The 27375-nt window shown below is 43.9% G+C and overlaps 1 protein-coding gene and 1 long non-coding RNA gene across 2 annotated transcripts in view; one reads left to right on the top strand and one right to left on the bottom strand.

The window, feature by feature from the left end:
* The window catches only part of LOC121288016 (ATP-dependent RNA helicase DDX19A-like), a 79177-nt gene extending 62238 nt beyond the window's left edge, over nt 1-16939 (bottom strand). The window contains exons 1-4 of the mRNA XM_041206230.1: nt 16784-16939; nt 15971-16022; nt 14944-15060; nt 1359-1494 (exon numbers count right to left, since the gene is read on the bottom strand). Of these exons, the coding sequence (XP_041062164.1) occupies nt 1359-1494; nt 14944-15060; nt 15971-16022; nt 16784-16840 (362 nt within the window). The 5' untranslated portion in view covers nt 16841-16939. The remainder of the gene's footprint in view (nt 1-1358; nt 1495-14943; nt 15061-15970; nt 16023-16783) is intronic.
* The window catches only part of LOC121288017, a 47084-nt gene continuing 36633 nt past the window's right edge, over nt 16925-27375 (top strand). Inside the window, exon 1 of the long non-coding RNA XR_005945294.1 lies at nt 16925-16993. This is a non-coding gene — a long non-coding RNA (uncharacterized LOC121288017). The remainder of the gene's footprint in view (nt 16994-27375) is intronic.

The following is a 27375-nucleotide window of genomic DNA, read 5'->3' as shown; positions in this document are numbered from 1 at the left end:
GGTCTGTCCGCAAGCATGACCCAGACCTCCCTGTCGCTTGTCATTTCAACACTCCACCCTGCTCTCATGCCCACATGTCTGTCCTTGGCCTGCTGCATTGTTCCAGTGAAGTTCAACACAAACTGGAGGAACAGCACTTCATCTTCCGACTAGGCACTTTACAGCCTTCCGGACTGAATATTGAGTTCAATAACTTAGAACCATGAACTCTCTCCTCCAACCCCACCTATTTTTTTTTAATCCCCTTTTTTCTACATGCATTTTCATTTTTTATCCACTTATTTATATTTTTATTCATTTTTCCATGGTTTTAACCCTTTTTCTTTCCCCCCTTCTATCCCATTTTCTATCTTTTATTTCCCCACCACTGTGCTCCCCTCCCCCCCGCCCATTCCCCTACAGGGCTGTCTGTTACTTGTTCCATGTTGTTCTTTTACACAATGCTACCCTTGTTCTGCTATTATCACATTCTGCTTTCTTACCTTTATGCCACTATCAGCACCTTTTTAGCACTTACCACTACCATTACACTCCGTTTGTCCTTTGGGTCATGACATCTTTGACAATCACTCATTTGTCCCCCTCTATCACAGGCGTTCTATCCAGCTCCACCTGCCCCATCCCTCTTAAACAGTATAAATTTCATCACGTTTCCACTTCCCTTCAGCTCTGAAGAAGGGTCACATGGACACGAAACATTAACTCTGTTTCTCTCTCCACAGACGCTGCTAGACCTGAGTTTTTCCAGCATTTTCTGTTTTGTTTCAGATTTCCAGCATCCACAGTATTTTGCTTTTACAGGAGACATTTGGTCTGCGGGAACCTAACAAAGACGTTGATCCTCAAATTAATTAAGAAAAAGGTGTTTTTTGATCAAGCAGCAAGTTGCATTTGGTCTCAAGAGATGTGTTGAACAACTCATTGGATTTCCATGTAATTGCCCTCCCAGGTTGTACCTTTTGCGATGTGTGGCCAACTCTAAATCTTCAATGGTATTAAACTGTATAAATTGAGGGAATTTTTCAGTTATAGCGTAAATGTGACCAACTGTCTGGCTCTTTGGAGCTCAAATCTTCCCCTACGCAATCTCATCCTTGAGCACAAGGGAGAAAAAACCTTAACTTGCATCCAAAGGTGCTACTGCTTATCAAGAGAGTTTAAAAGGCAGCTGTTTGGAAAATACATTTTACACTTCCATAAGAGCTAGACATTGAAGGGCTGCACCTCAATCAGTACAGTAAGAAAGAATGGGGAGTTTTTGGTACATTGGAGTTGCAGGCTTATCAAACAGGCATTTTTATCCACATCTGATGGTACTGACAGAAACTTAAACAGCAAAATAAGAGAAAAATGCTTACAAATGTAGCTCTTCAAAGGACTTCACAGAGTACAGAGGGGAATTTGGATCTCTCTGGAGTACTTCAACTTGATGCGTCGATTGAACCAGGTTACTGCGGATTAATTTATTCAATAGGGACTGGGCAGCCTTATCCTCTACAGAAATAAAAACACACCAGTCACCACACAATCAACACAGGACAATTATTACAGCAGTAGATCCTTTTTCATACAGAAAAAGAAATGGAAAGCTTAAATCCAAATTATACAAATACTAACAGCATGTGGTAAATTTCACTAAATTTCCTGCAATTATATATTTTTTAAAAATGTTCTTGGGAAGTGAGCATCACTGACCAGGCAGCAATTCTTATCCATTCCTAATTGTCCTTGAGCAGGTGGTGGTGAGCCACCTGCAATTGAGGGCTTGCTGGGCCATTTCAGAGAGCAGTTAAGAGTCAACCACATTGCTGTGGGTCTGGAGTCATATGTAGGCCAGGGCACGTAAAGATGACAAATTTCCACCCCCAAAAGACGTTACTGAATCTGATTAATTTTTTACAATAATCTGGTAGTTTCAATCATTATTAATGAGACTAGCATTTTATTCCAGATTTAATTAATTAATTAAATTTAAATTCCTCAAACTGCTGCAGTGGGATTTCAACTCATGTCTCCAGGGCAGTCATCCAGGTCTCTGGATTACTAATCCAATAATATCATCACTATGCGAAATATCAACATACAAATCAGGAACAGGAATAGGCTATTCAACCCCTCAAGCCTGTGCCAACATTCGATAAGGTCATGGCTGCTCTAATTGTGGCCCCTACTTTCCTGTCAACCCACTATACCCTTTGACTCCACTGTCAATCTAGAATCTAACTCTACCTTAAAAATCTCCCTGCTTCACTTCTCTATGGGGAAAGAGAGTTCCACAGGCTCACCACCCTCAGAAAAAAATTCTCCTCATCACTGTCTTAAATGGGAGACCCTTTACTCTTAGACGGTGTCCCCTAGTTCTAGTCTCTCCCACAAGGGGAAACATCCTTTCAGCATCCACCCTGTTAAGTCCCCACAGGAACTTATGTGTTTGAAAAAGATCACCTCTCATTCTTCTAAACTCAACTGGATACAGGCCCAGCCTGTCCAACCCTTCCTCATGAGATAACCCTTTCTTTCCAAGATTCAGTCAAGTGAACATTCTTTGCTCTACCTTTAATGCAATTATGTCCTTTCTTAAATAAGGAGACCAAAACTGTAGACAGTACTTCAGATATGCTCTCACCAACACCCTGTACAACTATAGCAAAACCTTACTTTTATATTCCATTCACCTTGCAATAAACAACATCATTTCATTTGCCTTTCTAATTACTTGCTGTACCTGCATACTAACTTGTTGTGATTCATGGACCAGGGCACCCAGATTTCCCCCTGTACCACAGAGCTCTGCAATCCCTCTCCACTTAGATAATGTGCCGTTTTCTATTCTTCTTGCCAAAGTGAACAAGTTCACATTTTCCCACATTATACTCAATCTGCCAAATTTTTGACCACTTGTTTAAATTCATTCATGGGATGTGGGCATCGCTGGCTAGGCCAGCATTTACAGCCCATCCCTAATTCCCCTCGAGGAGGTGGCGGTGGGCTGCTAGGTATATGGAGGGTAACCTATACCCATTTGCAGACTCCTTATGTCTTCACAACTTACTCTCCTACCTATCTTTGTGTAATCAGAAAATTTAGCAACCACACATCCAGTCTCTTCATCCAAGTCATTGATATGAGACCTCAACACTGATCCCTGTGGCATTCCACTTGTTACATCTTGCCAACCTGAGAACGACCCATTTATTCCTACACTGTTTCCTGTTAGCTAACCAATCGTCTAACCATGATAACGTTACCCCTTCACCATGAGCTCTTATTTTGAGTGGCACATTGTCAATGCCTTCTGCGAATCCAACTACATCACATCTACAGGTTCTCCTTTATCAACACTGCTTGTTATTTCCTCAAATAATTCTAATAAATTAGTCAAACACGATTTACCTTTCACAAAAACTATAAATGCTATAAATATGCCTATTGCAATGATGGGTTGAATGCATACTAAAATCAATTGCAGCATTTTCTTTTCTTTGCTCATCTATCACAACATTGCACTAAACATAAAAGAATTGATGAAAAAGCAGATGCACATTTCAACTACTGCAACAGCAAAATGTTTTGTACAAAGAGCAAACTCAGCATAGAATGTTACAAACAAGTCTCAGGAAGCTGGAGAATGCTTTTGAAGGTGTCTGAAATAAATGTACAGCTACTAAAACTGCCCAACACACAACAAATTAGTTTGGGGAAAGGGACAAAGACGGCTACTTAAGTGACCCTGATGTTACAAGATAAACAGGATAAGGAAACAGAATAGGGCTCAACTGTGATGTCCCCGTTATCGGATAGGTTTCTGACACTCAAAGTTCACTCATATGCTGAGATACTGAGAAACATCAGCATTTGTGGAAATGTACCCATGGAAGAGCCATCTCCTACAGTAGTACAGAAAATGGATAGGGGGAGAAAAAACACAGAATATGCACCACCTGTTTCCTTTAGCAAAAATGTTTAGGCATGAGACTGGATGTTTTTTGCTCTCAGAACCCACTGTCAGTAGGAAGCACAGGTTAACATCACCCAACATTAGAAAAGCAACCTTAATCCACCAGTGAGACCATTTTACTTTTCAAACAGATTGTTCTCAAAGTAGGATTGTCAATTTATTGACAAGGACCATGTTCTTTATGTCCATGCCCATTACAATCTGGGTTGAGACTGTCCAAACTTATTTCAAACTGGACCTTTAAAGGCAACCAACCCTTTAGTCCAGAATGGATTTGAACCCAGGTTCTGGAGGTCATAGGCCAGTATCTAATAACAATCTGGTACTATACTGCCAAGTCCCCCTTAATTAATTTTCATCTATGATATATTTGTCTGTGATATTGCTTAGAGCAAAGTGAGGGGCTTGGAATACATAGCGATAATAAGAATCATTAGTTTCTGGCATGAAAGAGGATATGCTCAGAAAGTTCAGCCTTGTGTGAAGATTAATGAGAATTTCATACAATGAGAATGCAAAAAAAAAGCGCAGTTAACAGCAAACTGCAGCTATGTGGCAATCACAGGCATTTCAACAGGATCTTTATTTTTCTATTATGTTATATTAATATCTATCCCTCGCTTTCATACTTGCATTACTGCTTCTTTAGAAATGATAACTGTGTACATCGATCTTACACAAAGATAGACTGTACATTACATCATATCAAAACTAGGCTACACACAATATATTTTAACGCTCTGCTGCTCCACAGAATGAGCTGCACTACTGAAGATGAAATAATTTTTGAAGACAAACAAAAAACACTTTTTAGAAAGTGCAACCTTTTAAGGAGAACGTGAATTCCCTTTCATAAGGATGCAAAATGTGAGACAGCTATACAGAAAAGACAGTATATACAAATCATACTGATACAGATAAGAGCTTTATACAGAGCATATCAAACTCCTGAATTGTTATGAAGTTTAACACCACTGATGTTAACAATGCATGCATTTCAAGATGGGTCCAAACAATGTGTCTCTAAGTTTCAATATGAGCATTTCTCTTTACATTTTTCTTTTTCTGTAAGAGGGGCAGAATCTACAAATATTCACTCCATCAGCCACCAACACAGCAGCAGCAGTGTGTGCCATCTACAAGATGCACTGCAAAAACTCACCAAGCCTCCTAAGACAACATCTCCCAAACCCACGACCACTACCATCTAGGAGAAGGACAGCAGACACAGGGGAATGCAACAACCTGGAAGTTCCCTCCAAGACATACCCATCCTGACTTGGACATATATTGTCATTTCTTCACAGTCGCTGGGTCAAAATTCTGTAACTCACTCCCTAACAGCAACTGTAGTTGAACCTATACCACATGGACTGTAGCGATTCAAGGCAGCAGCTCACCACCACCTTCTCAACGTCAATTAGGGATGGGCAGGAAATGCTGGCCTAGCCAGCGACATCCACATCCCAAGAACACATTAAAAATACAGCATTTTTGGCAGAGTGCAAGACAGGTAGGAATGGATTGACTGCCTACATACATCCACACAATTTTACTTTTTATTGATGTGAATGGAATAGAAACTAGGTAGAGTGCAGAACAAACAATGATCCACTACTGACCACTTTACATCCATGCCAACATTAAATTTCATCCTTTGGATGTCCACATTTTTTTAAAGGCACTCAGTGCTTTTCTGCAAGCATTATTCAGTCTCAAGTTGGTCTTATGAATGCTAGCTTACTGTGAAATGGAATTGTTGAAAACACTGATATGAAACATACTTCTATAAATGAACAGAAATCTTCGAATGCTGTCAAGTTGAGTAACTTTGATGATAACTATCTCTATTTAAATGACAACAGAAAATGAGATGTCTATTTTTTGGTTTCTTTGTGTGTATAAATACCTGTGATTTTCTGAATGTGTGTCTCTCTCTCCCAGTTATAAAAGAGAATATTCTTGGAAGGTGGTTCTTGTGTGAAGATGAAGGGCTTAATAAGGACCACATTTATATAAGTGAACAATGCATACAGCAAGAAAAATAAAGATTGGGACATACACATGGAATTAAGGGAGACACCCTGGGAGTCCTCAACATCGACTCCAGGCCCAATGAAGTCTCATAGCATCAAGTCAAAAATGGGCAAGGAAACTTCCTGCTGATTAGCACATCCTCTCCCCCCCCCCAGCTCAGCTGATAAATCAGTACTCAACTTTCTCCCACGTTGAACAGAACTTGGAGGAAACACTGAGGGTGGCAAGGGCGCTAAATATACTCTGGTAAGGGGGCTTCAATGTCCATCATCAAGAGTGGCTCAGTAGCACTACGACTGACCAAGCTGGCTGAGTCCCAAAGGACATAGCTGCTGGACTGGGTTTGCAACAGATGGTGAGGGAGTCAACAAGAGGGAAAACCATACTTGACCTCATCCTCACCAACCTACCTGCCACAGGTGCATCTCCCCATGACAGTATCAGTAGGAGTGACCACTGCACATTCCTTGTGGAGGCGAAATCCTATATTCACATTGAGGATACCCACCATTCACATATGGCACTATCACAGTGCTAAGTGGGATAGATTTCTTATAGATCTGGTAACTCAAGGCTGTGTAACCAAGAGACGCTGTGGGCCATCAGCAGCTGCAGAATTGCACTCAACCATAATGTGTAACCTCATGACCGGGCATATGCCCCACTCTACCATTACCACTAAGCCAGGGGCTCCACCCTGGTCCAATAGAGTGCAGGAGGGCATGACAGGAGCAGCACCAGGCATACCTAAAATTCAGGTGTCAACTGGTGAAGCTACAACACAGGATTACTTGCATGCCAAACAGCATAAACAGCAAGCAATAGATAGAGCTAAGTGATACCACAACCAATTGATCAGATCTAAGTCTGTAGTCCTGCCACATCCAGTCATGAATAGTGGACAACTGAACTCACTGGAGGAGACGGTTCCACAAATATCCCCATCCTCAAAGATGAAGGAGCCCAGCACATCAGTGCAACAAGTAAGGCTGAAGCATTTGCAACAATCTTCAGCCACAAGTGCTGAGTGGATGATCCATCTTGGCCTCCTCTGGAGGTCCCCAGTATCACAGGTGCCAAACTTCAGCCAATTCAATTCACTCCACATGATATCAGGAAACAGCTGAAGGCACTGGATACTGCAAAGGCTATGGGCCTTGACAATATTTCGGCAATAGCGCTGAAGACTTGTGCTCCATAGATTGCCAATCGCCTAGCCAATGTGTTCCAGTGCAACTATGAGACTGGCAATTACCAAGCAACAGAGTCACTGAATCCCCCACTATCAACATCCTAGGGGTTACCACTGACCAGAAACTGAACTGGCCATATAAATACTGTGGAAACAAGAGGTCAGAGGCTGGGAATCCTGTGACAAGGAACTCACCTCTTAACTCCCCAAAGCCTGTCCACCATCTACAAGGCACAAGTCAGGATACTCCCCACTTGCCTGGATGGGTGCAGCTCCCACAACACTCAAGGAGCTTGATACCATCCAAGACAAAGCAGCCCGCTTGATTGGCACCACATCCACAAACATTCACTCTCTCCACCACCGATGCACAGTGGCAGCAATACGTACCATTTACAAGATGCACTGCAGTAACTCATCAAGGCTTCTTCGACAGCACCTTCCAAACCCACAACCATTACTGTCTAGAAGGACAAGTGCAGCAGATAGATGGGAACACCACCACCTGGAAGTTCCCCTCCAAATCACTCAACATCCTGACAACTGTCTGGGTTAAAATACTAGAACTCCCTTCCTAACAGCACTGTGGGTGTACCTACACCACATAGACTGCAGCGGTTCAAGAAGGCTGCTCACCACCACCTTCTCAAGGGCAACTAGGGATGGGGAATAAATACTGGCCCAGCCAGCGAAGCCTACATCCCATGAATATATATATATTAAAAAAAACGTAAAACAGTGCTGTACTGTTAAGGCTGAGTTGGTGAGAGAGTGCATGGAAGACAGCTTGAATGCACGTGACCAACCAGGGAAGAGGAACATCAGAAGGTGAGTTCAAAACCATGGAGGTGAATCCTTTTGGATAGTGTCTGAAAGAAAACATCAGTTTGGGAGAAGATTCCAAGGTGGGGTCCTCGGAGTGTGGAGATTGGAATCGCTCATGTGAAAGACGGAACTCAGTGAGACTGGTTGGTTCAGGGTGTGACATGTGTCTGGGGGGAGTTGAGAAGAGATCCAGAGCATCTGTTTGAGGTAGAATCTGTCACTTGGTTTCAGAATGGTGTGTGTCTGGCCACAGGGTGCCATAGGTTTACATGAAATGTGAACTTACTGTGAACATTAGAGTATAAGATAGCTTTTGTAACTTGTGTTATCCTTACAAATCTGTATACATCTGTAAAGGCATAGTTGTGAGTGAAGGAGTATTGTAATATAGTTCATCTTTTCTTGTTGAATAAATGTTTTATTCTTTTGTTAAAAATTCATCAGCTGACTCTTGTGCCTCTTTTCAGTAGCTACTCTCCACATATCTAAACAAACAAAAATAAAAAAGTTAGGATTCATCAAGTTGGGTTCTACTCTGGGACCAGGCTTGTCCAGGGGTAACCTCAGCTGTGGATCATAACAATGGCATCTGTGAGAGCACATCTAGAGTACTGTGTGCAGTTTTGGCTACCTTACTTAAGGAGGGACACAATTGTATTGGAAGCAGTTCAGAGAAGGTTCACTAGGCTGATTCATGGAAGGAGGCATTTGTTTTATGAGGAAATTTTGAATAGGTTGTGCCAATGGGAGTTTAGAAGAACGAGTGGTGATCTTATTGAAACATAAAAGCTCCTGAGTGGGCTTAACAAGGCAGAGGCTGAGGGGATGTTTCCTCTTGTGGGGAAACTTAGAACGAAGGGGCACAATTTCAAAATAAGGGTCTCCTATTTAACACTGAGGAGAAGGAATTTCTTCCCTCAGAGAACCGTTAAGTGTTTAGAATTCTCTTCCATAGAGCGCAGTGAAGGGTGGGTTATTGAACATATTCAAGGCTGAGTTAGACTGATTTTTGATTGGCAAGGGTGTCAAGTTATGCGGACAGACAGGAAAGTGGAGTTAAGGCCACAATCAGATCAGCCATGATCTTACTGAATGGCAAAGCAGATTCAAAGGGCTGAATGGCTACTCTTGCTCAAATTTCTTATGTTCATATTATGATGTTAAAAACTCAGTTACTCCTGATTGCACAAGCACTAACTTGTTCATCTGTCTTTGTGTGCTATTAGTGGGTAATCAGCCCAGGTTTACACCATTACAGTGAATTGCGTAGATACCATCAGCAAACACTGCAATAGTAGAACCTGTAGTACATTTAACTGTGCATGTGCAAATGCCAGAGGTTGTCAACAATAATGGCAAAAGGTGACAGCAAAGGAAGAGATGCTTCAGTTGTAGAGCCTTGGTGTAACCCCATTTGACAAGAAGTCAAGGATTATTGGGGAAAAGCAGGGGAGTGGAGTTAAAGCCGCAATTAGATCAGTCGTAATCTTATTGACTGGCAGAACAGTTGCGATGGACTAAATCCCATTTCTTAGGATCAACTGAACTGTTTATTAGAAGATGAAACCTAAGAGGTGGACAATAATTTTGCGGCAATGAACAAAGTTAAAAGCAATGCTTCCTCTGCCATCAAAAATTTGTACGCAAAGAACTTTTTCTTTATACAGGTGCAATGATGGTAGTTTGGGATCTTGTTTTTCCATCTCCTATATGATGCATGTCATGTTATCTGGGCTTTCCCAGTGCCATATATCCATGCTTTTATGGGTTATGCCCTGTTCTTTGCATGGATTTATTTGTTTGTCTGTGCTCAGTGTTTCTTTAACATTGTTCACATCACAGTCACCACTACAGAAATCAAGAACTCCACAGCAGACAACATTTTTCTTTAATAAAAACACAAAATGCTGGAAAAATTCAGCAGGTCTGGCAGCATCTGTGGAAAGAGAAACAGTTAATGTTTCGGGTCCGTATGACTCTTCTTCAGAAGACAGATGGTTATTGTCTGGCACTAGTGTGATGTGAATGTTACTTGACACTTGTCAGCCCAAGCCTGGATCTTGTACAGGTCTTGCTGCATTTGGACATGGACTGCTTCAATATCGGAGGAGATGTGAATGGTGAACATTGTGCAATCATCAGTGAACATCCCCACTTCTAACCTTATGATGGAAGGAAGGTCATTGATGAAGCAGCTGAAGATGGTTGGGCTGAGGACACTACCCTGAGGAACTCCTGCAGTTGTGTCCTGGAGCTGAGATGATTGACCTCCAACAACCACAACCATATTTCTTTGTGTTAGTTATGACTCCAACCATTGGAGAGTTTTCCCTCTGATTCCCAATGACCAGTTTTGCTAGAGCTCCTCGATGCCACACAAGTCAAATGCTGCCTTGATGTCTAGGGCAGTCACTCTCAACTCACCTCTGGAATTCTGCCCTTTTACCCATGTCTGAACCAAGGCTGTAATGAGGTCAGGAGCTGAGTGAACCCAGACGGAACCAAACTGAACGTCGGTGAGCTGGTTACTGCTAAGTAAGCATCGCTTGGTAGCACTGTTGGTGACCCTTCCATCACTTTACTGATGATAGACAGTAGAATGATGGGGTGGTAACTGTCCAGGTTGGGTTTGTCCTGCTTTTTGCTTACAGGACATACCTGGGTAATTTTCCAAATTGCCAGGTAGATGCTGGTGTTGTAGCGGAACTGGAAAAGCTTGGCTAGGAGCGTGGCTACATCTGGAGCACAAGCCTTCAGTACAATTGCTGGAATATTGTCAGGGCCTATCACTTTTGCAGTATCCAGTGCTTTCAGCCATTTCTTGGCATCACGTGGAGTGAATGGAATTGGCTGAAGACTGGCATCTGTGATGCTGGGGGCCTCCAGAGGAGGCTGAGATGGATCATCCACTCAGCACTTCTGGTTGACAATTGTTGCAAATGCTTCAGCCTTATCTTTTGAAGAGAGGTGCTGGGCTCCCCCATCATTGAAGATGGGGATATTTGTGGAGCCTCCTCCTCCAGTGAGTTGTTTAATTGTCCACCGCCATTCACGGCTCAATGTGGCAGGACTGCAGAGCTCAGACCTGATCCGTTGGCTGTGGAATTGGTAAGCTCGGTCCATCACTTACTGTTTATGTTGTTTGGCATACTAGTGGTTCTGTGTTGTAGCTTCACCAGGTTGACAACTCATTTCTAGGTATGCCTGGTGCCACTGCTGGCATGCCCTCCTACACTCTTCATTGAACCAGTGGTTGATCCCCTGGCTTGACAGTAATGGTAGAGTGGGGAGATGCCAGGCCATGAGGTTACAGATTATGGTTGAGTTCAATTCTGCTGCGGCTGATGGCTGACAGCATTTCATGGTTGCCCAGGCTTGAGTTGCTAGATTTGCTTGAAATCTATTCCATTTAGAACGGTGGTGGTACCACACAACACGATGGTGGGTAGCGTCAGTGAGAAAACAGGATTTTGTCTCCACAAGGACTGTGTGGTGGTCACTTCTACCGATATGGCATGGACAGATGTAGACTCAGACATTTACAGCACAGAATGAGGCCATTCAGCCTGTCATGTCCGCGCCGGTCAACAAAGGTCTGACTACGCTAATCCCATTTTCCAGCACTTGGCCAATAGCCCTGGAGGCTATGGCAACACAAGCGAATGTCTAAATGCTTAAATGTCACGAGAGTTTCTGACTCAGCCACCCTTTCAGGCAGAGAGTTCCAGACTCTCGCCACCCTCTGGGTGAAAACATTTTTCCTCAACTCCTCTCTTAGCCTCCTACCTCTTACCTTAAATCCATGCCCCCTGGTTATTGACCCCCCCCTATCAATGGAAAAAGTGCCTTCCTATCCATGCCCTCATAATCTTATACACCTCAACCAGCTCCCCTCTTAACCTTCACTGCTCCAAGGAAAACAACCCCAACCTATTCAATCTTTCCTCACAGCTCATACTCTCCAGCCCAGGCAGCATCCTGGTAAATCTCCACTGCACCCTCTCCAGTGCAATCACATCCTTTCTATAATGTGGTGACCGGAACTGCACGCAATACTCCAGTTGTGGCCTAACCAGCGTTTTATACAGTTCCAGCACAACTTCTCTGTTCTTGTATTCTATGCCTTGGCAAATAAAGGCAAGATTCCCATATGCCTTCTTAACCATCTTATCTACCTGCCCTGCTATCTTCAGGGATCTGTGGATATGCACACCAAGGTCCCTCTGAGCTTCAGTACTTTCCAGGGTCCTACTATTCATAGTGTAATCCCTTGCCTTGTTATCTCTCCCCAAGTGCATCACCTCACACTTTTCCAGCTTGAGTTCCATTTGCCACTGCTCTGCCCACCTGACCAGTCCATTGATATCCTCCTGCAGTTTACGGCTATCCTCTTCACAATTTACCACCCTAACGATTTTCGTGTCATCCACAAATTTCTTGATCATACCCTCTACATTTAAGTCCAAATCATTTATGTACACCACAAACAGCAAGGGCTCCAGCACCAAGCCTGTGGAACCCCACTGGAAACAGACTTCCAGTCACAGAAACATCCCTCTACCATCACCCTCTGCTTTCTGCCTCTCAGCCAATCTTGGATCCAACATGCCACTTTGCCTTGGATCCCATGGGCTCTTACTTCTTGACCAGTCTGCCATGAGGGGCCTTATCAAAAGCCTTGCTAAAGTCCATGTAGACCACATCAAATGCATTACCCTCATCAACACTCCTGGTTACATCCTCAAAAATTTTGATCAAATTTGTCAAACATGGCCTTCCCTTAACAAATCCACGCTGATTAACCCTGATTAATCTGTGTCTCTGCAAGTGCAGATATATTCTGCCCCTCAATTCTTTCTAGTAACTTCGCCAACACCAAGGTTAGGCTGACTGGCCCGAAATTTCCTGGTCTACCCCTTTCTCCCTTTTTTAATAATGGGACAACGTTAGCAGTCCTCCAGCACCTCACCTGTGGCCATAGAGGATTTGAAAATTACTGCCAGGTCCCCTGATATCTCTTCCCTTGCCTCCCTCAACAGTCTGGGATACATCCCTTCCGGGCCTGTGGATTTATTCACTTTTAAGGCTGCTAAACCCACCAGTCCCTCCTCTCTCTCTCTGTCAATTTCCTCAATTTCACAGTCCTCCACAGACCTGTGTCATCCTTTTCCATTGTGAAGGCCAATGCAAAGTATTCATTGAGGACTGCACCCATGTCTTCCGGGTCCTCACACATTACCTCTATGGTCCCTAATTGGCCTTACTCTCTCTCTAGCTATTTTCTTGCTCTTTATACATTTAAAAAAAAACCCTTTATTCCACCCAGCAATGCTTTCTCATGCGCACTCTTAAGCTTCCTAATTTCCTTTTTAAGTTCCCCCTGCTCTTTTATACTCCTCCAGAGGCTCTGCCATATTGAGCGCTTGGTATCTGTCATAAGCTTCTCTTTTTCTCTTAATCCTAACCTTTTATTTCCTTTGACATCCAGGATTCTCCAAATTGGTCCCCCTCCCCTTTGTCTTTAGGAAAACATATTTGCCCTGTACTCTTGCTATTTCCTCCTTGAAAGCCTTCCACTGCACTGACATAGTTTTGTCTGCAAGTAGCTGCTCGCAGTCCACCTGGGCCAAATCGCATCTCATTTTAGTAAAATTAGTCTTTCCCCAGTTTACAACTTTTATTCCCGGCCCAACCTTATCCTTTTCCATAACTATCCTAAATCTAACTGAGTTATGGTCACTATCTCCAAAATGTTCCCCTACTGATAGGCCTCCCACCTGCCCAGGTTCATTTCTGAATATTAAATCCAGAACTGCCTCCTCCCTTGTTGGGCTTTCTTTTGGCTAAAAAAGTTCCCCTGGATTCTAGGATTTTGACTCTATTGAAGGAACAGCAATATATTTCCAAGTCAAGATGGTGAGTGGCTCGGAAGGGAACTTCCAGGTGGTGGTGTTCCCATCTATCTGCTACCCTTGTCCTTCTAGATGGTAGCGGTTTGGGTTTGGTACACAATGCTGCCACTGTACATCTTTGCAGGAGGGAGTGAATATTTGTGGATGGGGTGCCAATCAAATAGGCTGTTTTGTCCTGGATGGTGTCAAGCTTGAGTGTTGTGGGAGCTGCACTTCAGGCAAATGGACAGTATTCCATCACACTCCTGACTTGTGCCTTGTAGACAGTGGACAGGCTTTGGGGAGTCAGGAGGTGAGTTCCTTGTCACAGGATTCCTAGCCTCTGATCTGCTCTTGTGCCAAAAAGTACTTCAAAAGTTGGAGGATGGAAGGGCAAAGCCAAATTAAATAATAAAAATGTGACAGGAATTTGAGGAAACTTTAATGCCACATAACAACCCTGTTTTCAATGCGGAAGCCAGTTTCCACAAATATTCATAGTCCTCCTGACTAGTCTGGCATCCTCCTGACTTGATATTATTCCCCCACATTCCCTACCTATGACCAACAAAAAGATGAACTAAATTTACAACCCTGAACAAAGTTTTCCTGATCATGATCCAAACTTCCCATGACAGCATGAGCAAGATCCACACAAAAAGACAGAAGAGACTGAAAAGGAAAGAACACCAAATATAGAGTGCATGTCCTGCAACTATGAGCAACTCCTTAAACAATGCAAGTTCTCTCTTTTCATATGAATATGTTAATACCAAAAACAGCAAGAAAATTCACCCCCATTTCCTCCACAAAGGAAGAATTTTGAAGGGAAAAAAACACCATTTGTTTCATGTTGCTTCCAGCAGACCTGGCAGTAAGGCAAAAGGCATGCTATGTGGCCCAAGTACTAGTTATTACATAAAACCTCTCATTGGCAAAGAGTTCAAAGTGTGTTCCAGTCATGAATAGATCAACTAACGCCAAGTTTACAAAAAAAGCCTTGCATTGGATTTTGCCTTAAAATTTAAGTTAAACTGTACCTTTATCATCATCGTCTTGCTTGACTTCCAGATTATCACCACTTTTGTCAAGTTGAGCGGTTTTATCGGATTTATCAGTTTTGTCCAGTTTGTCTGATTGATCCTGCTTTACAGTTGCTGAAATACAATTAATTAGTAAAATGAAAACAAAAACTTCCAAACTGACTAAAATAATTTGTATACTGCACATGCTCTGTTCACAATGATTCAGCCAACTCTATTAAACTGGAGGTAAAAATCTACATCTTCAAAAACAATCTGACCCATTGGAAACCATAGGTAACACATATGGTGTGCAGCTTGCAGATGTAATCTGGTAAACTATTGCATGAAAAACTGATATTCTCATTCATTAAAATTTGAGAATTTTTCTTCTAAAAAGTGAGCCTTGACCAAGGAATTTGTAATTTATTATTAAACCAGTAATGTCCTTCTCGTATATCCAACACTTTTCTAGCTGGCTGCCTGACATCACTTATCCATGGCTCACATCCCAAGTTCCACATCCTGTACTCTCCATTCTCTCCAAGCTCCACTGGCATCAATTCCAAAATTCCAAACCTTCTTTTCCAATCTTTCTAGTGCCCCCCCCTCCTACTCAGCATTCATGTCTACTATTGTTGTGTAGAATTTCTTGTCTTCTAATGCTGAATTCTCTGCTTCAATTCCCTCCATATTATATCTCTCTCTGCTTTTGCAAACCTAAAAGTTCCTTTATGATGGTGCCTCTGATTTCCTAACTGAATCGCTCCATTCCCCATACTGTGTCCTTTACCGCCTATAGTGTTCAGAAGTGAGGAATTCAATTTTGTTTGAACAAAGCCTTTTACTTCCACATTTGTCAGGAGCAGCTGTCAAAAAGGGCAGCAATCTTTTATTGCATTTGTTAACAACCCTGCTTAGCGAGTGATAGTTAAATCCTTGCACAACTGCTGCATATAACAGGTCAACATTATAATCACTTACTGGTGCTGACAGACCATTTGTGTGTTTACATTATAGTAAAGAATTAGTGAAAAGTTCATACCTTCTTTAGGTTCAGCATTTGAACTATCTTCTTTCAGTTTTAGATTGCCCAGCTGCAATAAGAAAAGGAACACTTTAGAAAGGACGAGATGGTGCAAGGGAAGGGAGAAGTGCGGGGGGGGGGGGGGGGGGGTGGGAGATGAGGGGGGAGGGGGGTAGTGGGGGTGGGGGGAGGGGGGTAGTGGGGGGGGGTGGAGGGTAGTGGGGGTGGGGGGTGGAGGGTAGTGGAGGTGGGGAGGGTAGTGGGGGTGGGGGGAGGGGGGTAGTGGGGGGGGGTGGGGGGAGGGGGGGTAGTGGGGGGGGTGGAGGGTAGTGGGGGTGGAGGGTAGTGGGGGTGGAGGGTAGTGGAGGTGGGGAGGGTAGTGGGGGTGGGGGGGAGGGGGGTAGTGGAGGTGGGGAGGGTAGTGGGGGTGGGGGGAGGGGGGTAGTGGGGGGGGTGGAGGGTAGTGGGGGTGGGGGGTGGAGGGTAGTGGAGGTGGGGAGGGTAGTGGGGGTGGGGGGAGGGGGGTAGTGGGGGGGGTGGAGGGTAGTGGGGGTGGGGGGTGGAGGGTAGTGGAGGTGGGGAGGGTAGTGGGGGTGGGGGGAGGAGGGTAGTGGGGGGGAGGAGGGTAGTGGGGGTGGGGGGTGGAGGGTAGTGGAGGTGGGGAGGGTAGTGGGGGTGGGGGGAGGGGGGTAGTGGGGGAAGGGGTGGGGGAGGGGAAATCCGGTTTCAGTTGTTCGCAAAGGCCTTGGGCTCCTCTCCGGTCTTGAATTGGCGCCTGAGCCCAGGTTGAGTTGGGGGTTTCGGGGTAGGAGGCTCGGGCCGGACACTCACCGACTCGGCCGCCGATTCCTGCAGATCCACCGCCAGCGCCCACGAGTCCGTCGCCATGATTTTCCGCCAAGGTGAAATGCGGAGTGCGCAGGCGCGGAGCCGCCGTCCTCCCTTTCTCAGCTCCGGGCTGCTTCCGCGGCCCCGAACTGAAGTTCCGCCCCTCCTTTCAGCCGACCCTGAAAAAAAAACAAAGGACTCGCGTGGGACCAGGTTAGTCCGGTGAAAAATAAAATAAATATTAGGCTAGGTAACATTGACAGAAACTGAGACAGATCCCAATCCCATGTGGGGGGTGGAGTTCGTGAACAGTGACAAAATGGGATCCGGTGGATTAGCAATTCAGAGGCTCAAGCTCATCTTATTTCAGTTACTTCATGGGGTGTGGGCATCCCTGGCTAGGCCAACATTTATTACCCATCCCAAAGTACCCTTGACCAGCCGCTGTCTTGAAGCACTGGAGCCTGTGCTGCTGCACCCACAGTGCTGTTCGGAGGGGAGGGCTTTGGTGGTTCTAATCAACTTCATAAACCAGGCAGGCGCGCTTACTTGAAACAGATAACTTTATTACAGAGCTCATTTCCAAGCTACATGCTTGAACCAGCTCCAGCCCCAGGATTACCCGTGCGAAAGGCTGGTTCATCAGGACAATCACATGACTCCCCCTCTCCCCCTCCCCCCCTCCCCCTCCCAAAAGGCAATAGGAAAGGTTTTACCTATAATCACTACATTTCCTCCCCCTTTAGTTTTTTTTTTTTACATTTCTTAATTACAAAGAATATCTTCATCCACGTGATATACAAATATACACAGGTCACGTGACTATAGATTAATTCTCTGAAGTGGTTTTCTAAGTCAGTTAGAGCACCGTAGTTCTAGGACTTGAGATTGTCTCCCGCTGGGAGGATCCAACCCTAACCCTAATGCACTGGATCGACATGATCAGGAACTGCAGCATCAGGGACATCCGTAGACGATGGCAGTTCAGGGTCAGGTAATTTAACAATTCCTTAATAGCAAATAACAGGAATGGAACTCCATCACCCAATCCTGTGGACAGTCCTGACTATACGCCCTCATCATAGTTTTTAAAGTCTGTTGCCATCTTTCCAAAGCCCCTTGTGATTCAGGACGGTAAGCTGTTGACTTAAATTGTTTTATCCCCAAACTGTTCATCACTTCCTTAAACAGCTGTGACATGAAATCTGAACCCTTTTCTGATTGTATTTCTTTTGGAAAACCATGTCTTGTAAAAAATTTAGAAAACTCTTCCACAATTCTCTTCGTTGTAATATTTCTCAAAGATATCGCTTCAGGAAACCTTGCAGACACATCCAATATTGTCAGTAAGTACTGATTTCCACTTTAGTCTTAGGGGGAGGTCCTACACAATCAATCATGACCCTGGTAAAAGGTTCTTCAAATACTTGAATTGGAATCAAAGGTGCCGGCTTAATCATTGCTTGTAGTTTCCCTATGTGTGACATGTTCTACAGAATTTAACTACATCTCTATGCCATCCAGGCCAATAAAAATGTTTTTGTATTTTCGCCTGTGTAGTTCTAATTCCTAAATGTCCCTTCATTGGAATTTCATGAGCTATTCTCAGGATCTCATTTCTATATCCAAATGATATAACAATCTGATGCACTTCCTTCCAGCTTTCATCTGTTGAAACTTGATATGGCCACCACTTTCTCATTAACACATTATCCTTAAGGTAATAACATTCTGGAATATATTCTGCCTCTGTTTCTGAGTAAGCTGTCTGATATAACTGTTTTATTTGTGGATCCTTTTTCTGTAACTCTACCAACTGCCTTGTGCTAAATGCCTCACCAGAAAGACCTTCCATTTTCCTTCTTGAACAATCTTATCAAAGACAGTGTCAGCTAATTGAATTTCAACAACTTCTCCCTGCCTTTTAACTTCATCTCCTTTCTGTTTCAACCTGTGAGCTTATGATCTTGTCACCATACAATCTGCAAACAATCGAGGATGCTTTCTGCAACACTTATGTTGAAAAAATTCCAAAATGGAATAGGTTTAGCATCTCCATTAAGTCCACTTGTTGTCACCTGTTCCTGAAATTCTCCCTCTGAACAACAAATATCACTATCCCACAACATTAAGGATTGACTAGCTCTGGTATCTCTTAAAATTTAAATATCTTTAGCTACTCCACCCTGTAGACATGGAAAGAGCTCCCCTTCACATACAAAAGCTTTAAACATTTCTGCAACCTGCTCCTCAGAACTCCCTTGGGTAAATTGTGAACACATTCCCAGTTCCTTAGCTATCACTGATTCTTCTTGCCTTACCTGTCCACAAACCACTGGTTTTTCCTGTTCCGATCCCCAGAACCCACAATACTTTTACTTCCAGAACTTCTCTGCACCCCAATAATCCCAACAGATTTCCCCTGTAATTTCCAACACACTGACTTTGTGTGTCCAACTTTATTACGATGAAGACACCTCAATTTTTCAGTGTCACTTCTACTCTCAGCACCCTCCTTTTTATTTTGAGAGAAAACTTACTGGGAATTTCCAGCTACTCCTCTTCCCTAACTATCTACCTTCCTTTCACATTCCCATTTTCTATCCTTCTCTGATTTAAAAGTGTGACGAGAAAAGGATTTAGCTCTATGAACTAACTCATAATCATCAGGTATCCCTGCTGCTTCTTTTAGTATTTCAACCCTCTGTTCCTCCACATGAGTTCTCAATACCAAAGGAATTGAATCTTTGAATTCTTCCAAAACAATGACTTCTCTAATGACTTTGTCTTACTCTCTCAAACTCAATGTAAGTTTGCCTAGGCTGTTGTCTCATATTTCTAAATTTCTTCTGGTGTGCCTCAGGAACTAATTCATGTGCACTCAAAGTAGCCCTTTTTTGAGCACATCATAGTTCACTGACATTTTATTTGACAGTGAAGTATAGACCTCATGTGCTCTATCCTAACAACCTAGATTATGCTGCCAGGGCCATTTCATCTGTTTACCTGTCTTCTCAAATAAAAGAAAGAATACTTCCACATCTCTTTATTCAAACAAATTTAAACATCTCCCCACTGATCTGGAAGTAAGTTCTTCCGCACCTTCTGATGTCTCATTTGTTTAACTGCCAGCATCTTAAGCTAGAATTCTCTTTCTCTCTCGTTTTCTCTTTCCTGCCTTTCTGACCTCGTCATTTTTAATTCCCTTTGAAATGCTCTTTCTATTTCCTTTTCTTTTCCTGCTGCCTCTAGTTCCAAGTTTTTAATTTGCAACAGAATTTGAGCCCAATCCAATGAACCACCCCTTCGAGAACTTGGTCTCTTAGGTATTCCTTCCAATTTCAAATGCTGTGCTATACCTTCAATAATGTCTGATTTCCTTAACCCTGCAGATAATTCTAATTGTATCTTATCTGCCAATTCCCTTAACCTAGCTTTAGTTGCCTTTTGTAAAGCAACCAAAGTCATGTCAACTCTCAGACAAGCCTTAGCAACTGTCAAAGCTATATTGCAATCTCACTACTTTCAAAAAAATACCTCACACCAACTCCTGAATTCAAAATGCTTCTTGTACTCATAATCTTAAGCTTCACCAATTCCAAACCAATTAAGGAATCTCAAATATATCCCACAAAGAATTTGTTATGGCTGTTGGTAAATGCTGAGCTGCTCAAATCACAGAGGGAAACTTGAAACAACCATCGCAACTGTTTCAAACATAAACAAAAATAGCTGGAAAAACTCAGCAGGTCTGACAGCATCTGTGGAGAGGAACACAGTTAACATTTCGAGTCCGTATGACTCTTCATTAGAACTAAAGAAAAAATAGAAATGAGGTGAAATATAAGCTGTTTGAGGGGGGTGGGACAGGTAGAGCTGGATAGAGGGCCAGTGATAGGTGGAGGCAAAGAAGAGATTGCCAAAGATGCCATAGACAAGAGGACAAAGAGGTGTTGACGGTGGTGATATTAGCTAAGGAATGTGCTAATGGGGACACTAAGGGTAGCAAGCAAGACAAGCTAATGTTAGATGGCCCTAGTGGGGGTGGGGTGGGGTGGGGGGAAGGGATCGAAATAGCCTTAAAGTTGGAGATAAAACAATGGATGGAAATAAATTTAAAAATAAAAGAAATAGGTAGGAAAAGAAAAAATATATATTAAAAAAAATAGAAAAAAGCGGGATCAAAAAGGGGGTGGAGATGGAGGAGAGAGTTCATGATCTGAAGTTGTTGAACTCAATGTTAAGTCCGGAAGGCTGTAAAGTGCCTAATCAGAAGATGAGGTGCTGTTCCTCCAGTTTACATTGAGCTTCACGTGAGAGCAGGGCGGAGTGTTGAAATGGCAAGCGATAGGGAGGTCTGGGTCATGCTTGCGGACAGACCGAAGGTGTTCATCAAAGCGGTCACCCAGTCTGCGTTTGGTCTCTCCAATGTAGAGGAGACTGCATTGGGAACAACGAATGCAGTAGACTAAATTGAGAGAAGTGCAAGTGAAATGCTGCTTCACTTGATAGGAGTATTTGGGCCCTTGGACGGTGAGGAGGGGGCAAGTAAAGGGGCAGGTGTTGCACCTTCTGAAGTTGCATGGGAAGGTGCCGTGGGAGGGGGTTGAAGTGTAAGGGGGTGATGGAGGAATGGACCAGGATGTCCCGGAGGGAATGGTCCCTATGGAATGCCAACAGGGAGGGTGAAGGGAAGATGTGTTTGGTGGTGGCATCATGCTGGAGTTGGTGGAAATGGCGGAGGATGATCCTTTGAATTCGGAGGCTGGTGGGGTGATAAGTGAGGACAAGGGGGACCCTATCATGGTTCTAAGAGGGAGAGGAAGATGTGAGGGCGGATGCGCGGGAGATGGGCCAGACACGGTTGAGGGCCCTGTCAACGACCGTGGGTGGAAAACATCGGTTAAGGAAGAAGGAAGACATGTCAGAGGAACTGTTTTTGAAAGTGGCATCATCAGAACAGATGCAAAGGAGGCGAAGGAATGGAGAGAATGGGACGGAGTCCTTACAGGAAGCGGGGTGTGAGGAGCTGTAGTCGAGGTAGCTGTGGGAGTCGGTAGACTTGTAACGGATATTGGTGGACAATCTGTCACCAGAAATTGAGACAGTGAGGTCAAGGAAGGGAAGGGAAGTGTCAGTGATAGACCATGTGAAAATGATGGAGGGGTGGAAATTGGAAGTAAAATAAATAAATTTTTCCAGGTCCAGACGAGAGCATGAAGCAGCACCGAAGCAATCATCGATGTACTGGAGAAAGAGTTGTGGAAGGGGGCCGGATTAGGACTGGAACAAGGAATGTTCCACATACCCCATAAAGAGACAGGCATAGCTGGGGCCCATGCGGGTACTCATAGCAACACCTTTTATTTGGAAGAAATGAGACGGGTTTAAGGAGAAATTGTTCAGTGTGAGAACAAGTTCAGCCAGACAGAGGAGAGTAGTGGTGGTTGGGGATTGTTCGGGCCTCTGTTCGAGGAAGAAGTGGAGAGCCCTCAGATCATCCCGGTGGGGGATGGTGGTGTAGAGGGATTGGACGTCCATGGTGAAGAGGAGGCGTTGGGACCAGGGAACTGGAAATTGTCGATATGATGTAGGGTGTCAGAGGAATCGCGGATGTAGGTAGGAAGAGACTGGACAAGGGGAGGGAGAATGGTGTCAAGATAGCAAGAAATGAGTTCCGTAGGGCAGGAACAGGCTGACACGATCAGTCTACCGGGACAGACCTGTTTGGGTAGGAGGTAGAAGCAGGCAGTCCGAGGTTGGGAGACTATGAGGTTAGAAGCTGTGGAGGGAAGTTCTCCAGAGGAGATGAGGTCAGTGACAGTCCTGAAACTGTTTGGCAATTTGTATTTTTATTTTGAGATATGTGCCTTGAATTCAGTAGTAATAAGTCCACCAAGTCTTAGAGGTTTTTTTACAAAAATAAATTAAACATTTATTAATAAAAGAAATGATTTTAAGCACATACATAGGTCTACAAATTACTACTATGATTACTCCTAGCTCCCCTAATTAACCTGATTCCCAGTTACACCTCCATTAAGGCAACAGTAAAAACAAATACATTTTAACAGACCCAGGCAAAGCACACAATACCCTGGACAGTGATATTTACAGTGCGCTTTCTTAGCTTTGGTTCCTGTAGACAGCAACTTGATACCTAGAGGCTGGAGGCTTTTCACATTTGTTATCTTAGAATGCCTTCATCTTACATGTAACCTCATCTCCTTTATACATGTTTCTCCCCTTTTCATGTAAATCCCATTGTTCCAATATGTCTTGCAACTTTACTTTTTCCATAATACAAATCTTTCATAGTACTCGTATTATCAGTAACCTTTGGGAAAAATAAACACACTGTTTGGCTTAGTCTCTTATGGCTAGGTGTAACACCTCACCATCTCTTTGAAATTCACTATTCTGGTTTATTTAAAAATGAAAATATTCCTTGCACCTCACATTCTAAACTTCAGCTATGTTTACGTATTTAGCATTTCAAACCTAGCTTCTCTTCTGAACACTCAAAAGTTCCAAACTAGCTGTCTCTAATTTAATTAAATCCCCTCCACACACTCAACCTCACACAGAGAAACTAATCCAAACCCCACTATTATCTTACTTTTACAATAAATCACTATAATGTTATGAAAATTATTATATTTCCATGACAGCAGATACAGATGATACACCAAAGGGTAGGTGTGTATATTGGTACGGATCCTTGTGCATGTTGATTGTTACCGACCCTCTAAACATGCTGTCCAGCTCTAGCTGTTGTTCTGCATGGCTCATGTTCAGTTTGGTGTAGGATTTTCCTCCAGCTAGCTTAGCGTACAAATCTTCAATCCTCAGGATAGGATATTTGTCTAATTTAGCAGCCTTGTTCACAGTTAATTTGTAGCCTCTGCAAGTGCGAATAGTTTGATCTGGTTTCATCGCAGGGACTATGGGTGCTGCCCATTTCAAAAACTGGACTGGCTGGATGATGCCCAGCTTCCCTAAGTGGCACAATTCTGCACCCACCTTCTCCTTTAGGGCATAAGGCACAGGTCTGGCCTTAAAGAACTGGGGTGTCGCCTCCAAATCTTCATATATTTTTGCTTGTACACTGTTTATCTTTCCCAATTCATCAGGAAATACACTGTTGTACTTCCTTAACAGTTCAGGAATTTCTCCTGTTCTCACTGGAAAAATTTCTTACCAGTTGAGCTGAATTTTTCATAACCAATTGCAGCCGAGAAGACTAGGTCCTTCACCTGTCACTATGATGACTGGGAGCTGGGCTTTCTGTTGCCAATAGGACACAGGTACTGTGGCAATGTCTTTCACCTATATTGACTCTCCAGTGTATATCTTCAGCTGAGCTGTGGTTTGCTCCAGATTCAGTGGCTGGGCACCTTCATTAGGTATTTAAACATGTGTTCTCCTGCCACTGTGGTCAAGGCTCCCATATCTACCCCCATGACTGGAGCCTTCCCATTCACTTGAAGGGTGACGGTTATTAGTTCAGTTTTTACTACTTTGACATTGTGTAGGGAATAGATATCAATATCAGCAGCTTCTGCTTCAGTTATATTGTGCACTTCAATCATCTTGGTCTGCTGTCTGAGTGGCTGTCTCGATCTTGCCCTGCATTGCTTTATTACATACCCTTTTTTGTGGCAGTAGTGACATTCTGCCTCTTTAAATCTGCAGGTTTCTGGTACATGGTTACCCTCACATTGGTAACAAACTAAGTTCTGAATCGCTGGTGAAATGTTTCCACTATGCCTTTTCATTTCTCGAGCAGTAGAGACTGTCTCCAGTTTCACGGCTGCCTCTCTGGTTTTCGCACCACGCCCAGTGGTAGGTTCCCACCCCAACTGAAGGACAGCACCATGTTGCACACTGCAAAGCCTGTGAGTCCTTCTCAGCACTTTCCATTGCTGGCTCTACTTTCATGGTGTGCTACAAATCAATATTAACTTCTGCAATTAAATGGCGCTGAATGGTGTTGTCATGTATGCCACAACTGGTCCCACAACATGTCATTGGGGGTATCTCCGAAATTGCAGTGCTCAGGGAACTATTTCAACTTTACAATATACATTGCGATTGAAGGGGCCCTTACTCTGAAATTGAACTTAAACCTCGGCATAATTACCGATGGCTTCGGCTGAAAATGCTTCTTCACGAGATCAATAGCTCATTAAAAGATTTAGAATTGGGCGCATTTGGGCCATCAGACTATGAGTGAGGTTATATCTTGCTCCCGCAGACTCTTAAAAGAATTTCTTTCTGCTTCTCCTCTGCTGATATTTCTTTCGCCATGAAATAAAAACTTAGGCACTGTATGTTCTGGCTCAGTATATTTTTCTTTCCCTAAGAATTAATGTACTCACATTCAAAAGGCGAGGTGCAGCATGGGGGTTATTTATCCTCATCACCAATTATAATAAACTTGATGTCCAGACAGGTTTCTTACTTGAAGCAGATAACTTTATTACTTTATAACTTGTAGAGGCTACATGCTTGAAGCAGGTCCATGCCTAGAAAGCTCCACCCCTAAGATTACCCATGCTTAGGGCTGATTCATCAGTACAATCACGTGACCCTAAAAGCTGTAGGAAAGGTTTCACCCACAATCTCTAAAGTGGTGGAGGGAGTGACTGTTTTAGGTGGTGGAGGGGGTGCCAATCAAGCACGCTGCTTTGTCCTGGATGGCGGTGAGCTTCTTGATGTTGTTGAGTGTTGTTGGAGCTGCACTCCTACAGGCAAGTGGAGAATATTCCACCACACTGCAGACTTATACCTTGTAGTTGGTGAACAGGCTTTGGGGAATCAGGACATGAGCCATTTATTTTCCAGCTTCTGACCTGCTCTTGTAGCCACAGTATTTATACGGCTAGTCCAGTTCAGTTTCTGGTCAATGGTAACCCCCCAGGATGTTGATAGTGGGGGATTCAGTGATGATAATGCCATTGAATGTCAAGGGGAAATGTTTGGATTCTCTCTTGCAGGAGGTGGGCCTTGCCTGGTACTTGTTTTCAAAGAAAAGTACAGCACAGGAACAGGCCCTTCGGCCCTCCAAGCCTGCGCCGATCATATTGCCCGTCAAACTAAAACATGTTGCACTTCCGGAGTCCGTATCCCTCTATTCCCATCCTATTCATGTATTTGTCAAGCTGCCTCTTAAACACCACTATCGTACCTGCTTCCACCACCTCCTCTAGCAGCGAATTCCAGACACTCACTACCCTCTGCGTAAAAAACTTGCCCTGCACATCTCCTCTAAAGTTTCCTCCTCTCACCTTAAATCTATGTCCCCTAGTAATTGACTCTTCCACCCTGGGAAAAAGCTTCTGACTATCTACTCTGTCCATGCCACTCACAATTTTGTAAACTTCTATCAAGTCGCCCCTCAATCTCCGTCGCTCTAGTGAGAACAATCCAAGTCTCTCCAACCTCTCCTCATAGCTAATAACCTCCAGACCAGGCAGCATCCTGGTAAACCTCCTCTGCACCCTCTCCAATGCCTCCACATCCTTCTGGTAATGTGGTGACTAGAATTGCACACAATATTCCAAGTGTGGCCTAACCAAGGTTCTATACAGCTGCAGCATGACTTCCCAGCTTTTATACTCAATACCCCTGAGTATAGCATGAATGTAATTTGGCAATTATCAGCCCAAGCCTGAATGTTGTCCAGATCTTGCTGCGTGGACTGCTTCAGTATCTGAAGAGTTGTGAATAGTGCTGAACATTGTGCAATCATCAGCAAACATCCCCACTTCTGACTTTATGATGGAGGGATGGCCATTGATGAAGCAGCTTTGTCCAGTATGGTGTCAAGCTTCTTCAGTATTGTCAGAGCTGTACTCATCCAGACAAGTAGGAAGTATTCCATCACACCCCTGACTTATGCCTTGTAGATGGTGGGCAGGCTTTGGGGAGTGAGGAGGTGAGTTACTCACTGCAGGATTCCCAGCCTCTGACCTGCTCTTGTAGCCACAGTATTTATATGGCTGGTCCAGTTCAGCTTCTGGTCAATGGTAATACCCAGGAAGTTGATAGTGGGGGATTCAGTGATGGTAATGCCATCAAAATGCCATCACAATTGTGCTAAGTTTATTGGAAGAAGCCTGGTTGAAGACTTTTATTCTGGGCACCAGTCGGGGAAATAGATGATTGGCTATTTTGGTGAGAAAATTACACTGTTAATGTAATGGGGCTGGATCATACACGGACTCCTCCCGTCTCGGCCACATCACTCTCACTTCACCTGTAGGGTCAGAGTTTTGCGCTTGTCGGGCATGCATGATCGGCGGGTCAGGAAGCGGATGTGAAATGTGTGTCTGCCTGCGATCGGCCCCCTGACCGCGATCTTATGCTGCCCGGTCAATTAACGGCCAGCCAGCGTGAAATGCGCCCGGAGAATGGCTCAGCACTGCCATTGGGGGTGGGAAGAGAGCAGGCCCCAGTGTCACCACGGGTGCTGGTGAACTCTTCCAGTGAGCTCCCTGAAGGCAGACAGTTGCTCCAGGGAGCTGCAGACCTCTCATTAGTAAAACAAAAAGCCCAAAAATGCTGTAAAAAATGTCAATGCAGCACAATCA

Source organism: Carcharodon carcharias, chromosome 15 (assembly GCF_017639515.1).
Source record: "Carcharodon carcharias isolate sCarCar2 chromosome 15, sCarCar2.pri, whole genome shotgun sequence".
Lineage (NCBI taxonomy): Eukaryota > Metazoa > Chordata > Chondrichthyes > Lamniformes > Lamnidae > Carcharodon > Carcharodon carcharias.
This window is presented reverse-complemented; position numbering and strand designations above follow the sequence as displayed.